The sequence below is a fragment of the Schistocerca nitens genome, chromosome 9 (assembly GCF_023898315.1).
Source record: "Schistocerca nitens isolate TAMUIC-IGC-003100 chromosome 9, iqSchNite1.1, whole genome shotgun sequence".
Taxonomy (NCBI): Eukaryota; Metazoa; Arthropoda; class Insecta; order Orthoptera; family Acrididae; genus Schistocerca; species Schistocerca nitens.
Genome location: NC_064622.1, coordinates 203,622,983 through 203,639,333, shown reverse-complemented (window position 1 = coordinate 203,639,333; position 16,351 = coordinate 203,622,983). Strand labels below are relative to the sequence as shown.

At 43.6% G+C, this 16,351-nt stretch overlaps 1 protein-coding gene across 2 annotated transcripts in view; it reads right to left on the bottom strand.

Annotated features, from left to right (window-relative positions):
* Nucleotides 1–16,351, bottom strand: part of LOC126203819 (sodium-coupled monocarboxylate transporter 1-like) — a 472,971-nt gene that overhangs the window by 413,488 nt on the left and 43,132 nt on the right. For both annotated transcript variants that reach the window (XM_049938186.1, XM_049938187.1), the window contains exons 3-4: nucleotides 8,646–8,805; nucleotides 3,559–3,624 (exon numbers count right to left, since the gene is read on the bottom strand). In XM_049938186.1, coding sequence (XP_049794143.1) covers nucleotides 3,559–3,624; nucleotides 8,646–8,805 — 226 coding nt within the window. The remainder of the gene's footprint in view (nucleotides 1–3,558; nucleotides 3,625–8,645; nucleotides 8,806–16,351) is intronic.

Sequence of the window (16,351 nt, the reverse complement as noted above, 5' to 3'; positions counted from 1 at the left end):
GAAAAAGGAGCAAAATATCTTTATACGAGTAGCGCAAACTGACCTGTAGATTAAGCCAATCGAACAGTCACCCCTCAAAAAGAGGTGAACTTATATGTACATAACATCAAATATTATAGTATATACTTACATTAAACTAATAATAAAGTATCAAACCTAATAAAAACGCGAATGTAAGGAAAAAAATTTGGAAGTGTCACGACGCGAACCACCGCTCCACCATACAGCTCAACACAAGATTGTGACGCTACTTTTTTTTTTTTAATTCCACAAAGACAGTAACAAAAATGGCGACAATGAAATGACATAAATAAGGTGACAGATAATTGAAGTCATAAATTACAGCAGTCAAAGAATGAGTCTTTAGCTGTAGCACAATTTAGCACCTTCACTGTCACCTTCAACTGGTGGCAGTTCGGCATGCACTTTTACTTCTTCTCGTTACACTACACCAACAATACATCCCTTGCATCTAACCGTATTATGTTACCCCTTGCTAAAAACCTTAATCATAGATATGTTACTAATTGAAATTTAATTATAACAAATTGAACCAAGAACAATGCTTTTTGGGTGGATCTTCAGTGTGTCGCTGCCTTCAAATAGCCTACTGTCATAATACACAAGTTACAATAATTCTTTTGCCACGAATATGATGTTTCTCATTATTTTATTGGAACGAATCACACAGTTAACAACGCGTTTTCCAGTGATTCTCAATTTGTTGGTGCTCAGAAACGGCATGTATACATATAGGCTTGAAATGAATGTCAATATGGCGCCTCACAACTCTGTACTGAAGGGAGCCGGCGTGAGTGTGACGTAGGTGACGCTGTGCCATCTCATTGGTCAACGCTCAGACGCACGCTCGGAATATCTGACATGCTAGATATTGCTCTGCACTTTCGGAAAGACTCCCGAACGTGTTATTCCACGCTATGACGTCAGAAACTCGGCACGCTCAATGCTCAACGTTCGGATGCACGGTCCGTGTGCCGACGGCTTAAAGTTGTGGAAGGAACCAAAAGTAATGTGGATTCATACCGACTGCCTTGCCATTCCCAGCTGCGCTAGGTTTCTCATTTGAGGCTCCATGGCGTGAGTAGCCCGGTCGAGGTGGTCCCACAGATTCTCAGTTTGGATTAAATCTGAAGAGGTTGCTGGCTAGGGGAGTATGGTAGACTCATCCTGGTGCTCTTGAAACAACACACATACACTGCGAGCTGCATTGACCTACTAGTAGATTCCATTGTGTCGAGAAAAACCGACTGTATGTAAGCACAGACATGGTCCGAGGATAGATGCGCACTTGTGTTGAACCTTTGTGACACGAAAACACTGATGAACTGCAGTCAGCATGGGAGCATGAAACAGGTGCCTGCTGCGGAGGACCACGGTCGTTTAAGAGGCACTGCTGCTAGACCCTTGGTTCATTTGGGCCATCAGTTGCTCAGAATATACGCCTTTATTCACCCATATACTTTTTCTCAGCTGTTGTTCGCTCTTGTCATATATGGTCCACGTGGCATCACAGTTGCTTCGGCGCAGGGTTTCGATAGCCGAATGAAGCCATGCATGGTACATTCTAACCACGGACGCACGCGAACAGTTTACAAACATAAACTCCTGGAAATTGAAATAAGAACACCGTGAATTCATTGTCCCAGGAAGGGGAAACATTATTGACACATTCCTGGGGTCAGATACATCACATGATCACACTGACAGAACCACAGGCACATAGACACAGGCAACAGAGCAAGCACAATGTCGGCACTAGTACAGTGTATATCCACCTTTCGCAGCAATGCAGGCTGCTATTCTCCCATGGAGACGATCGTAGAGATGCTGGATGTAGTCCTGTGGAGCGGCTTGCCATGCCATTTCCACCTGGCGCCTCAGTTGGTTCAAATGGTTCAAATGGCTCTGAGCACTATGGGACTCAACTGCTGAGGTCATTAGTCCCCTAGAACTTAGAACTAGTTAAACCTAACTAACCTAAGGACATCACAAACATCCATGCCCTAGGCAGGATTCGAACCTGCGACCGTAGCGGTCTTGCGGTTCCAGACTGCAGCGCCTTTAACCGCACGGCCACTTCGGCCGGCGGCGCCTCAGTTGGGCCAGCGTTCGTGCTGGACGTGCAGACCGCGTGAGACGACGCTTCATCCAGTCCCAAACATGCTCAATGGGGGACAGATCCGGAGATCTTGCTGGCCAGGGTAGTTGACTTACACCTTCTAGAGCACGTTGGGTGGCACGGGATACATGCGGACGTGCATTGTCCTATTGGAACAGCAAGTTCCCTTGCCGGTCTAGGAATGGTAGAACGATGGGTTCGATGACGGTTTGGATGTACCGTGCACTATACAGTGTCCCCTCGACGATCACCAGTGGTGTACGGCCAGTGTAGGAGATCGCTCCCCACACCATGATGCCGGGTGTTGGCCCTGTGTGCCTCGGTCGTATGCAGTCCTGATTGTGGCGCTCACCTGCACGGCGCCAAACACGCATACGACCATCATTGGCACCAAGGCAGAAGCGACTCTCATCGCTGAAGACGACACGTCTCCATTCGTCCCTCCATTCACGCCTGTCGCGACACCACTGGAGGCGGGCTGCACGATGTTGGGCCGTGAGCGGAAGACGGCCTAACGGTGTGCGGGACCGTAGCCCAGCTTCATGGAGACGGTTGCGAATGGTCCTCGCCGATACCCAAGGAGCAACAGTGTCCCTAATTTGCTGGGAAGTGGCGGTGCGGTCCCCTACGGCACTGCGTAGGATCCTACGGTCTTGGCGTGCATCCGTGCGTCGCTGCGGTCCGGTCCCAGGTCGACGGGCACGTGCACCTTCCGCCGACCACTGGCGAGAACATCGATGTACTGTGGAGACCTCACGCCCCACGTGTTGAGCAATTCGGCGGTACGTCCACCCGGCCTCCCGCATGCCCACTATACGCCCTCGCTCAAAGTCCGTCAACTGCACATACGGTTCACGTCCACGCTGTCGCGGCATGCTACCGGTGTTAAAGACTGCGATGGAGCTCCGTATGCCACGGCAAACTGGCTGACACTGACGGCGGCGGTGCACAAATGCTGCGCAGGTAGCGCCATTCGACGGCCAACACCGCGGTTCCTGGTGTGTCCGCTGTGCCGTGCGTGTGATCATTGCTTGTACAGCCCTCTCGCAGTGTCCGGAGCAAGTATGGTGGGTCTGACACACCGGTGTCAATGTGTTCTTTTTTCCATTTCCAGGAGTGTAGTTGTCCCGGAAATGATTCCACAGTTTGTCCGATCATGCCTTTTCGGACGTCAGGTAAATCAGTCTGCTTCCGCATTACGACAACGACTGCACTGGTTCCCGTGTCTCCCGGCACGCGTTATGTGCCTTCCGCTTCTAGTGCTGCCACCCGCTGTCTGTGAGTGGTTATTGCTCATAGGCGGCGGTCAGAATATTGTGTGGTGGATTGTGTACATCATACTGGAATGAACACATACTTGCTAACACACAAAGAGCAGAAATGGAGGGAAAAACAACGGACAGGCTTGTCCTACTTACGATGCCAACTATGAACAGGAACGAGCCCAGCAGCCGGGCACTCTTCCCAAACCTCATCTCCAGGTACTGTAATAGAAGGATTAATAAAACAATAAATTAGTTAAATCTGGAAAAGATGGCGAAGTTAATAAAATATCATATATTTACACACATAAAGAACGAGAGAAAATAACACTCCAAGAAACAAGTTAAAATCTATTACAATTCATAATTATCTTAGGTCGTAATGTATGTCCATAGCTGTAAGCAGCACTCATTAGCTTTTTAAGAATATTTCGTGTGTATGTCAAGAAAACTAAAAAAATCATGCGTGCCACCAATTTCTGACATTTTTCATTGCCGGAGCTATTGAAGAGCTGAAACAGTCTGCGATCGATCATCCCAGCTTCTCATGCACAAAAGGAAGAAAACATCCTGAAATCGGTATTCAGGACTACCGTTTTAAAAACCAAATGTCCGTTTTGTAACGGTGTGTATATTCGTACAAGGTACAGCGTGGTTGTAAATAAACTTTCGCTTCATGAGCTAGAAACTTTTTGGTGTGAGGATACGTAACTTTATAGGAATGATGTTTAGTCTGTGCGCTGCAGTATTTGCGTTGTTTGTGGTGTTAGTGTCATCACTTGCCGTTAGGCGCTGCTACTGGCACGGCGACATAGGATTGAAACATAAGCAAAAGTGTACAGTACAATTGCAGACACTTAACATTTTTGTCTGGACAAGGTGAGCTGTTTTGTCAAAACAGCACCAATAGTGCTCCTTCTCTACGCGAATATTGACGCATTAAAACAATACGGAGATGTCATCATTCCGCACCTGAGTTGGAGAACACGATACCGAAGTTGTAATTAACTGTCGATTTGGGAATTGCTCCTGGAAGAGGCCGACGTCCAACTGCACCACAAATTGCTGAAGAAGTTACTGTTCCCATTGCTGAAAAACCTAGAAACATTGTGCAATCTTCAAGTAAGGCACGAGCAGAGTCGCGGCAACTTAATATTCCTTGGTCCTCCATTTGAAAAGTGCTGCCAAAATTGTGAAATGGTACCTTTGGTGCTGTTCCAGGCCGTTGTGAATGCAGATGGAAGTCACACTGAGCAACGTTTGTAATCAGGAACGTAAGAATGGAGAAAAATTAATTAAGGGTACAGTTTGCTATGGAAATTAAAATATGTTTCTTTCAATGGCTTATTAGTTATTTCTGCTCCGGGTGTCTTTACAAATGCTTCCACAAAAATTCATTGTCGTACGATTTTTTCATATGTGCCCTTTCAAGTACCGAAGGTTTAATTACTTCCAATCACCCTGCATCCATGTGATGGTAGCTGTGAAGAAACGTCTTAAGGCGACTCAGAGTTTCCCTGACTCGGTTTCCGACCGAAGATGTGTTATGTACTTAGCCGGCCGCGGTGGCCGAGCTGTTCTAGGCGCTTCAGTCCGGAACGGCGCGACTTCTACGGTCGCAGGTTCGAATCCTGCCTCGGGCATGGATGTGTGTGATGTGCCTAGGTTAGTTAGGTTCAAGTAGTTCTAAGTTCTATGGGACTCATGACCTCAGACGTTAAGTTCCATAGTGCTCAGAGCCATTTGAGCTATTCCCTCATGGTAGTTCTTTCCTGTATTCCTTTTAATTTTGCACCTTTGATTCTGAGGCATTGAATGCCTAAGAACAAAAAGTGATACTGGCGTTCTACACTTCTGTTCTTTCATGTATATACATTCCACGAGTACGTTATTATGCGCAAGGATTCTATGTTCTTGCTGGTAAGCCGACTGCTGAAAATGGTTCAAACGGCTCTGAGCACTATGGGACTTAACTTCTGAGGTCATCAGTCCCCTAGAACTTAGAACTACTTAAACGTAACTAACCTAAGGACATCACACACATCCATGCCCGAGGCAGGATTCCAACCTGTGGCCGAAGCAGTCGCGCGGTTCCAGACTGAAGTGCCTAGAAACGCTCGGCCACCCTGGCCGGCGGCGGCTGAAACTATTGGACTGGAACTACACTCCTGGAAATGGAAAAAAGAACACATTGACACCGGTGTGTCAGACCCACCATACTTGCTCCGGACACTGCGAGAGGGCTGTACAAGCAATGATCACACGCACGGCACAGCGGACACACCAGGAACCGCGGTGTTGGCCGTCGAATGGCGCTAGCTGCGCAGCATTTGTGCACCGCCGCCGTCAGTGTCAGCCAGTTTGCCGTGGCATACGGAGCTCCATCGCAGTCTTTAACACTGGTAGCATGCCGCGACAGCGTGGACGTGAACCGTATGTGCAGTTGACGGACTTTGAGCGAGGGCGTATAGTGGGCATGCGGGAGGCCGGGTGGACGTACCGCCGAATTGCTCAACACGTGGGGCGTGAGGTCTCCACAGTACATCGATGTTGTCGCCAGTGGTCGGCGGAAGGTGCACGTGCCCGTCGACCTGGGACCGGACCGCAGCGACGCGCGGATGCACGCCAAGACCGTAGGATCCTATGCAGTGCCGTAGGGGACCGCACCGCCACTTCCCAGCAAATTAGGGACACTGTTGCTCCTGGGGTATCGGCGAGGACCATTCGCAACCGTCTCCATGAAGCTGGGCTACGGTCCCGCACACCGTTAGGCCGTCTTCCGCTCACGCCCCAACATCGTGCAGCCCACCTCCAGTGGTGTCGCGACAGGCGTGAATGGAGGGACGAATGGAGACGTGTCGTCTTCAGCGATGAGAGTCGCTTCTGCCTTGGTGCCAATGATGGTCGTATGCGTGTTTGGCGCCGTGCAGGTGAGCGCCACAATCAGGACTGCATACGACCGAGGCACACAGGGCCAACACCCGGCATCATGGTGTGGGGAGCGATCTCCTACACTGGCCGTACACCACTGGTGATCGTCGAGGGGACACTGAATAGTGCACGGTACATCCAAACCGTCATGGAACCATTCCTAGACCGGCAAGGGAACTTGCTGTTCCAACAGGACAATGCACGTCCGCATGTATCCCGTGCCACCCAACGTGCTCTAGAGGGTGTAAGTCAACTACCCTGGCCAGCAAGATCTCCGGATCTGTCCCCCATTGAGCATGTTTGGGACTGGATGAAGCGTCGTCTCACGCGGTCTGCACGTCCAGCACGAACGCTGGTCCAACTGAGGCGCCAGGTGGAAATGGCATGGCAAGCCGTTCCACAGGACTACATCCAGCATCTCTACGATCGTCTCCATGGGAGAATAGCATCCTGAATTGCTGCGAAAGGTGGATATACACTGTACTAGTGCCGACATTGTGCATGCTGTGTTGCCTGTGTCTATGTGCCCGTGGTTCTGTCAGTGTGATCATGTGATGTATCTGACCCCAGGAATGTGTCAATAAAGTTTCCCCTTCCTGGGACAATGAATTCACGGTGTTCTTATTTCAATTTCCAGGAGTGTATATATATGCAATTTCATATTTAAGTAAATTCGCTCTAAAAACCCTTGAATGTGAAGTCTAAATGCAGTTTGCATTTTATATGTTCTTGTTGGACGAAAGTCAACTGAAATAATAGCACACAAAATCAGAATTGTATGTGTCCTCACATATTTCATAATGTAAACATCTAGAAACACATGAAAGTGGAATCTTCAAATGGTTCAAATGGCTCTGAGCACTATGGGACTCAACTGCTGTGGTCATCAGTCCCCTAGAACTTAGAACTACTTAAACCTAACTAACCTAAGGACATCACACACATCCATGCCCGAGGCAGGATTCGAACCTGCGACCGTAGCAGTCGCACGGTTCCGGACTGCGCGCCTAGAACCGCGAGACCACCGAGGCCGGCAAAGTGGAATCTAACGAGTTATTCATTGTTAACATTAGTGATAGAGCATCGAACTGCCATATTCATGAAGTTATTCCGGCAAATTAATAGTCTGGACTCCTTGAATCAATAAATCCAATAAATGTTTGGCAGGCTACAAGCTAAGATCAATAAAAGGACGACAAACTTATTTAAGACTAGGAAAGAGCGAAAATGTTTGAAAGCATGAAGAAATATTGGACAGACTGAAGAGTAAAACACCCTCTATATGATACAAATTATAATAATCCTTGCATAACCATTGTGTTATTGAAATGTGTTATTAAATTATTATTAAACTCATCCGTGTTATCGGCAACAGCAATTTGTACAAACCTCTCTATAATTGACTACAGCAGTACAATAAAGGCCATAAAATAAATAATATTAATAATAATAATAATAATAACAATACTAGTAAAATGGCAGCCAGTTGCTTTGTACAAATTGTTATTGGATTGGTGTGTTACGGTAATATACCTTTACTTCTTCAGTAGGCAGAAACAAACTAATTACAGTTTTAATTGCTGATTGGTCCCGCATTATGAAGAGGTAAGTACTGTATCCAATATTTGATTGCGGTCAAGAGAGAGAGAGAGAGAGAGAGAGAGAGAGAGAGAGAGAGAGAGAGAGAGAGATTTCCTCCGTAGTATGGAAAGTAGGATACGCCAGTATTCTTGTTCATAAGTATGTACAGTCTGTATTTACTACTATACTTCCAATGCTGGTCTACAGTAGTTTAAAATTTACGAATCTTTGATCAGAATTGGTTTGTGATGCGTTGAACTCTGTAACTGCAATTTCATGATAATGTTGAAGCCCAAATTTTTTTACAAATTTGATTTGCGACCTTAATAGATAGAGATTAAATTTTACATTGTTATAAGACCCTTACTATGAGCCACTTATTTATCAAAATCAGGGAAAATAAATCGTTTTCGATTATTTGCAGCGAAAAATTTGTTCTCTTAACTGTTGACAGCCCACAGACATTTAATACTAATGCAGTAGCAGTGAAATACGAAATTGCTTTCTCCAGACCATTTTCCACAAATCATGTCTGATCACTTTTCGATTCCTCTCTGAGCACCGTTATGCTGTCTGCTGTCTAAATAGATTGAGAACACGAGGGAAAACATTTTAATGGAGCAAGTATGTTGTAGGAAGAGATGAGAGTTGGTGAATGTTTGAAGCAGAGTGAAGAAATGGCGTAACAAACATTCACAGAGACGCTTCCAGGCGCTGAGGGCGCTACATACCTCGTACGTGGAGGTGATTCGAAGGCCGTGGAACACAGGAAGGTACGCGAAGCCTATGAAGAGAGGCGCTGTGAAGATGGACACGTTCATGAAGACGTACTGCGTGCCTCGAAGGTAGAGCTCCGTAGGCGTGCCGAGAAGCGTGATGCCCGAGATGAAGCTGTGACACAAAAGCCAGAGAAAGATCAAGTACACAAATTGTGCAGAATGGTTTCCTGTAGTTCCATTGAAAACAGCTTTAGGTACTATTAAATAAATTACAGAATTTCTTTTAATGAGTTTCATGGAGAGTTTAATTCAGAACGAGCAAAAGTTTGTTATATGTAGCTTTTTCATACGGTAATACGAACTCTCATAGATGGTGGGAGAGAAGAGAAAATTATTGAGATAAGGAACCTGGAAACGAGTGAATCGAAAGTTACGTCAGGACCCAAAAATCGTTATACAATGCAGAGTACAACGATCACAAGGACAAATATCTTTATACGCTTTTCCTTAATACATACACACATCAGTGTGCTGGTTGCTTTTCCTCTGCGTTGAACAGTCTTCCCACAAAGCATTACAAACTTTACGGCCTGGTGTTTTCTGCACAGACTTAATTGCACCACTAATTACACTGCGCCTATCAGTGTAGACTAAGATTTCTACGTCCCCTCGTCAACACTTCACGTACTGCCCATGGGAAAATAAGCTTTTATGGCTTGCTTTTGCGACAAGTACTTGGAGGTTTTAACCAACCTAAAAACATATGACTTGTAATTAATATAATTATTAGGATGTAAATTACGTAAATACTGATATAATGTAATGAGGTACACCGTCCTGGGTCACCAAAAAATACATCTGCTCTTATACCCGTTGCATTCTGTATACTAAGTTGATTCATGATGTGGCTGGTTGCAAACATTATATGGAAAGCAAATACGCTCAAATATTGGCGCGAAAGAATACTGAAACCGTCGTTCAGGTTTCCCCTACGTGAATTTTCGAGTATTAGTTGTGTGTTCCCAGAAATACTGTTTCCATTATATGCATAATATTCCGACGACCGAACCATCCGCTTCCTACAGATGCTGCAAGTTTTGCTATATGTGTAGTCGCTGCCTGGGATCCAACCAGACTGCGGACTATTGTTCGCTATTTATACCTCAGTTTGATTCCCGACACCTGCTATGTCCTTTGATGCTTTATTGTTTTTCGTAGCTCGAGAAGATATGCCGTGAAACTCAAATTTGCGTTGACGGAATATCAGAGCGAGCTCTCAAAAGGAAGAGAGTATCAAAGGGGGTAGTGGGTGTCGGGAATCTAAGTCCACAGCAAGCTTTGTGAATTTATTTCAAGAATGAGAAATCCTTTGTTACCGAATATGGTTTTTTGGAGCGTACTATTTTTCATCCCGACATCTACTACGCTCATTGATGTTTTTTGTTTTGTTTTTCGGAGCACGCATAGATATTCCGTCGGTTATCGAATGGGAATGACCTAAAACAAAAGTTGACAACCTACTCAAAACAGAGAACTGTTATTTAATGTCAAGACACCCTACGATAAAGAAAAGCTGTTAAATATAAAATGAAAAGACACTATCATTATTTGAACAATATAGCGGTTTCATTTACATGTTTGTTACTGAAAATTTTGCACGACCACATTGTAGACCTAGAAATAAATGATGCTGCCAAGTCTGCCGTGTTTTCTTTTTCTCTTTGCTTCAGTGACGAATTTTCCATCAGCGTAAGCTGTTTGGAATTGACAGTGCAAAGATTACTAACAGGTGTTTAGTTCTTCTTCCCGAAGCACGCTCTTTTCTCAGCTCAAAGTCCTGGATTTCAAAGTGATCGAAATACCCTTTATCGCACATTCACTCACTTGCATTTATTTGCAGCAACCTTTCATCCTGTCCGTGACACTTTCTTGTCAAAAAATCTGGACGTTGCATTTTTGTTGTTGTTGTTGTTGTCTTCAGTCCTGAGACTGATGCAGGTCTCCATACTACTCTATCCTGTGCAAGCTTCTTCATCTCCCAGTACTTACTGCAACCTACATCCCTCTGAATCTGCTTAGAGTATTCATCTCTCGGTCTCCCTCTACGAATTTTACCCTCCACGCTGCCCTCCAATGCTAAATTTGTGATCCCTTGATGCCTCAAAACATGCCCTACCAACTGGTCCCTTTTTCTTGTCAAGTTGTGCCACAAACTCCTCTTCTCCCCAATTCTATTCAATACCTCCTCATTAGACATGTGATCTACCCATCTAATCTTCAATATTCTTCTGTAGCACCACATTTCGAAAGCTTCTATTCTCTTCTTGTCCATACTATTTATCGTCCATGTTTCACTTCCATACATGGCTACACCCATACAAATACTTTCAGAAACGACTTCCTGACACTTAAATCTATACTCGATGTTAACAAATCTCTCTTTTTTCAGAAACGCTTTCCTTGCCATTGCCAGTCTACATTTTATATCTTCTCTACTTCGACCATCATCAGTTATTTTGCTCCCCAAATAGCAAAACTCCTTTACTACTTTAAGTGTCTAATTTCCTAATCTAATTCTCTCAGCATCACCCGACTTAATTCGAATACATTCCATTATCCTCGTTATGCTTTTGTTGATGTTCATCTTATATCCTCCTTTCAAGATACTGTCCATTCCGTTCAACTGCTTTTCCAAGTCCTTTGCTGTCTCTGACACAATTAGAATGTCAACGCTGTATTTCTTCTCCATGGACTTTAATACCTACTCCGAATTTTTTTTTTCTTTCCTTTACTACTTGCTCAATATACAGATAGAATAACATCGGGGAGAGGCTACAACCCTGTCTCACTCCCTTCCCAACCACTGCTTCCCTTTTATGCCCCTCGACTCTTATCACTGCCATCTGGTTTCTGTACAAATTGTAAATTTGAAAGAGAGTATTCCAGTCAACATTGTCAAAAGCTTTCTGTAAGTCTACAAATGCTAGAAATGTGGGTTGCCTTTCCTTAATCTATTTTCTAAGAGAAGTCGTAGGGTCAGTATTGCCTCACGTGTTCCAATATTTCTGCGGAATCCAAACTGATCTTCCAAGAGGTCGGCTTCTACAAGTTTTCCCATTCGTCGGTAAAGAATTCGCGTTGGTACTTTGCAGCTGTGACTTATTAAACTGATAGTTCGGTAATTTTCACATCTGTCAACACCTCCTTTCTTTGGGATTGGAGTTGTTATATTCTTCATGAAGTCTGAGGGTACTTCGCCTGTCTCATACATCTTTCTCACCAGATGGTAGAGTTTTGTCAGGATGGCTCTCCCAAGGCCGTCAGTAGTTCCAATGGAATGTTGCCTACTCCCGGGGCCTTGATTCGACTCAGGTCTTTTCTCCAAAGGTCTCTTTAATTTTCCTGTAGGCTGTATCTATCTTACCCCTAGTGAGATAAGCCTCTGCATCCTTACATTTGTCCTCTTGCCATCCCTGCTTAGCCATTTTGCACTTCCTGTCGATCTCATTTTTGAGACGTTTGTATTCCTTTTTGCCTGCTTCATTTACTGCGTTTTTATATTTTCTCCTTTCATCAATTAAATTCAATATTTCTTGTGTTACCCAAGGATTTCTACTAGCCCTCGTCTTTTTACCTACTTGATCCTCTGCTGCCTTCACTACTGCGTCCCTCAGAGCTACCCAATCCTCTTCTACTGTATTTCTTTCCCCCATTCCTGTCAATTGTTCCCTTATGCTCTCCCTGAAACTCTGTACAACCTCTGGTTTAGTCAGTTTATCCAGGTCCCATCTCCTTAAATTCCCACCTTTTTGCAGTTTCTTCAGTTTTAATCTATAGTTCATAACCAATAGATTGTGGTCAGAGTCCACAGCTGCCCCTGGAAATCTCTTACAATTTAAAACCTGGTTTCTAAATCTCTGTCTTACCATTATATAATCTATCTGATAACTATTAGTATCTCCAGGATTCTTCCATGTATACAACCTTCTTTTATGATTCTTGAACCAAGTGTTAGCTATGATTAAGTTATGCTATGTGCAAAATTCTACCAGACGGTTTCCTCTTTCATTCCTCTCCCCCAATCCATATTCACCCACTATGTTTCCTTCTCTCCCTTTTCCTACTCTCGAATTCCAGTCACCCATGACTATTGAATTTTCGTCTCCCTTCACTACCTGAATAATTTCTTTTATCTCATCATACATTTCATCAAACGTTGCATTACATATATCATAAACTTATTCGTTATCAGTCGGTGATGGCAGATCCGACTGCCATGAACATTTTAGTCTCACACTACTTCATTGCCAAGGCGCTCAGCAGTTTCAGTCTTGTGAACATACTACTAAACTGGTACCTGAGCCACTTGCTCGAAACAACTATCCACCTTTCTAGTAGTAAAAGTGGTGGCAGACTATCTTGCAGTTTTTGTGACTTACACCACTTGGAAGCTAACCCCCCCCCCCATGTGTGTATTTATTTAAAAATAATAATTCGATTATAAATTTATTGCTAGTGAATAATGCAATGACATTTTGCTCTTCTGTGTATTATTAACAAGTATTAAGGATGGGTTTTGCGTTTGTTCATCGCATGCAGATGCTGTCAATGTCCGCAACTTTGATTCTCTTTTATGAAAACAGTCCTTCTGCCTGGAGATTAGGCTATTATCCAGAGAGTTAGTATGACAAGGTAAGGTTTTGGTAACTTCAGAATTGCTGGTTACAAGGCATAGTACAGCATCGTTTCTTTCAACTTTCTATTAACTTGTGAACGTTTAAAGACCTAAATCAGCAACCCCATCTCGCGTCGATTCGTTCAACTTACTGTAATCAATAACCTTTAGAAATGACTGCTAACTATTCATTTGCAGAATCTGAGAGTGCCAGCCTGTGGAAATAGTGTGTGATGTCACTACATGGCGTCATACTTAGGCAACAGAGGACCATTTGCTTTGCACCACACTATTTATCGTAATTGAGCTCGTTCATGACTGTAATTACTACGTGATTGGACGCAAATTGTTCATCGTTATTTTGTGTGAACTAGACTGGACAGTCTGTATGTGTTCGATCAAACTACGATCTTCTTTTTACTGCCTAAATGCTATTTCGTTTTTGTGTGTCCACTTACAGAAGGAATTACAACGGAGGTCCCAAAATTACGGTATTAGAGTTCCTGCAGGATGAACCAGTAAGGAACAAATTGTTATCAAGTAGTCACAGGAAGAACTTCACTTATTATTCAGCTTCAGGGCTTGAGTTCTTTTTATTTTTTAAAAAAGATCTTAAAAGAGGTTTATTGTAATGATGAAGTGCACGGTTTAGCGTGATCGTAACTGAACGTCGTGCAAATGCTTTTTCGAGAACGTTAGCTTCCATACATTCACATGGTACTATATTCCCTCTTTAGCATTTGTTGCTCGTACAAATCGGTCTGGCTGCAGTAACCTATTCAGTTCAGTTTCCTGCTGCTAAAACTCTCAACCTATTGCAGAACGATAAGAAATTTCGTAGAGATCTACTCAGTAAATGTAAAGTAATTTAAGAGTAGCTGCCATATCAGCATATCTCCCATACACTAGGGGTGACTAGGCCATATTCAGAAACCTGATGTTCAAAATCCATGCCAATAACACTGCGAAACACTCAGATAGTACAATTCGAAATTAGGTTACTTTTCTTTAAAATTATCTACAGAGATCCACAAAATGGAGAAATGCATGACTAGGTGAATATTGCAAACGGAAAGAGATGATTTTGGTTATTTTGCGGAATTTACAGGCCGTCATCAGATGTAAGTATAAAATAATCTGTGAACACATGTGAAAAATGGTAAAGGAGTGTCTTGGTTCAAATGGCTCTGAGCACTATGGAACTTAACATCGAAGGTCATCAGTCCCCTAGAACTTAGAACAATTTCAACCTAACCAACCTAAGGACATCACTCACATCCATGCACGAGGCAGTATTCGAACCTGCGACCGTAGCAGTCGCACTGCTAAGGACTGAAGCGCCTAGAACCGCTCGGCCACCGCGGCCGGGTAAGGTGTATCTTCTCAGTTCGTTGTGCAAGCTATCTTAATTCCTGGGTATGGAGCTCAGACAGGCCCTACGTGAAATACTTTACACTTCCTTCATAAGGAGCCATTAATACTGTTCGAAAGTAACTGTGTACATATGTTTCTGATTTTATGCAGCACGTAAGTGGCTTTCTTCAAACTGTCACTTTTTTTGGATGCACTAACATATTGACTTTGAAATTATAATTTAAACACAGATATACAAAAGGACCTTGCAGATTTTCCATAAACACCCTATCATTTGAAATAGGTCATAATTAAACAGTAAGTACAAACGTTTTTGACAGCTACGTAGTCACCAACTTGTAGCAGTTACCTTGCTTTCTTTCGAAATACCTTGCAGTGTTGTGTTTAGTTCCCATAATATATTCATTTTTACAGGTAAGCCTATCCCTTTTCAGAAGAATTATGATCTTTTGGAAACACAAATTTGAAATCACGTGAAAGGACAGCTATTAAGTGCCTCCCTCCAAAAACGACGTTTCAAGTCAGGTGCAGTTCCACGCGTGCTGCCAGACTGTCCTTCCTACTTGGCAAAAGAAGAGAGCACACGTGAAGGGCAGAAGCTTGAAAATGAACTGTTAACAGCACAACTACAGTATTGTCTGTCTACTCAAAGAGACTACGATGATGCTTTCGCTTTCTGTAACAAGGAAACATATTCTGCTGCAAAATTTTCATGTATGTGCTTGGTACAGATTGATAAATAAACCATTAATTTGAAGTATGTAATGCTTTCCTGTTTACATATCTCTCAACATACAGGCTTTCATTTCGCACTGGTTTATGTAAGATGATGAGTCCACCCCCCCCCCCCCCTCTCCCGACACCCCCCCCCACGCAAAAAAGATAAACAAGAAAAACATTTACACCTTAAATATTGCACCTGATGCTTCATGTTCAGTTTCATCTTTCTGGTATGTTACATACCGTGTGTCACCCTGTCCCTCGACATTGCTCGTCATTTCTCGGAAATACACGGAACAGCAGGGCATTGATTTAGCATTGCAGAGCGGCATTTTTTGTTCGGCAACACTCTCTGAGTTCGGCTGAATCGTGAAGTCAGCGCTGTATAACCTTCGCTATTTGTTCATTGTATGAAGGACGTTCAAAGGTCCAGTGGCTGTTTGCACAAAAAGAGACAGTCAGGCAGTCAGGCATTGAACGTGAATGACAAAAGAGGTGCATAAAAACTCTCAATTCGCATAAGCGACAAGTACTGCGTATTTGCTGTGAAACGCCATTACAATACAATGCAAAAAGAATTTAAAGATTTAGTTGACAATGATAGAGCAAATATTTACAATGGTCACAGATAGGATTCATCGTTCTCTACATCAAAAGCCACTTGTGCCAAATTTGCAGGCGTGGAGCCCATGAAGAAATTGGTGGTACGAGTAGTAAAATTTCTGAAGCCAGACACATTATTCTTTTCTCAGTTGCAACAGTTTTCAATGGAACTGAATGAAGAGTATAGGACTTCATACATTACCGTAGGTTAAATTGGTTAAGCCAAGAAGCATGCCGGGAACGATTCTTCGATCTAAAACTCTCTATTGTTTAATTTCTAAAGGAGAAAGGAGTTTAGGAACGAAAATTAGAGCATCCAGAATGAACTGCAGATTTGGCATTTTAA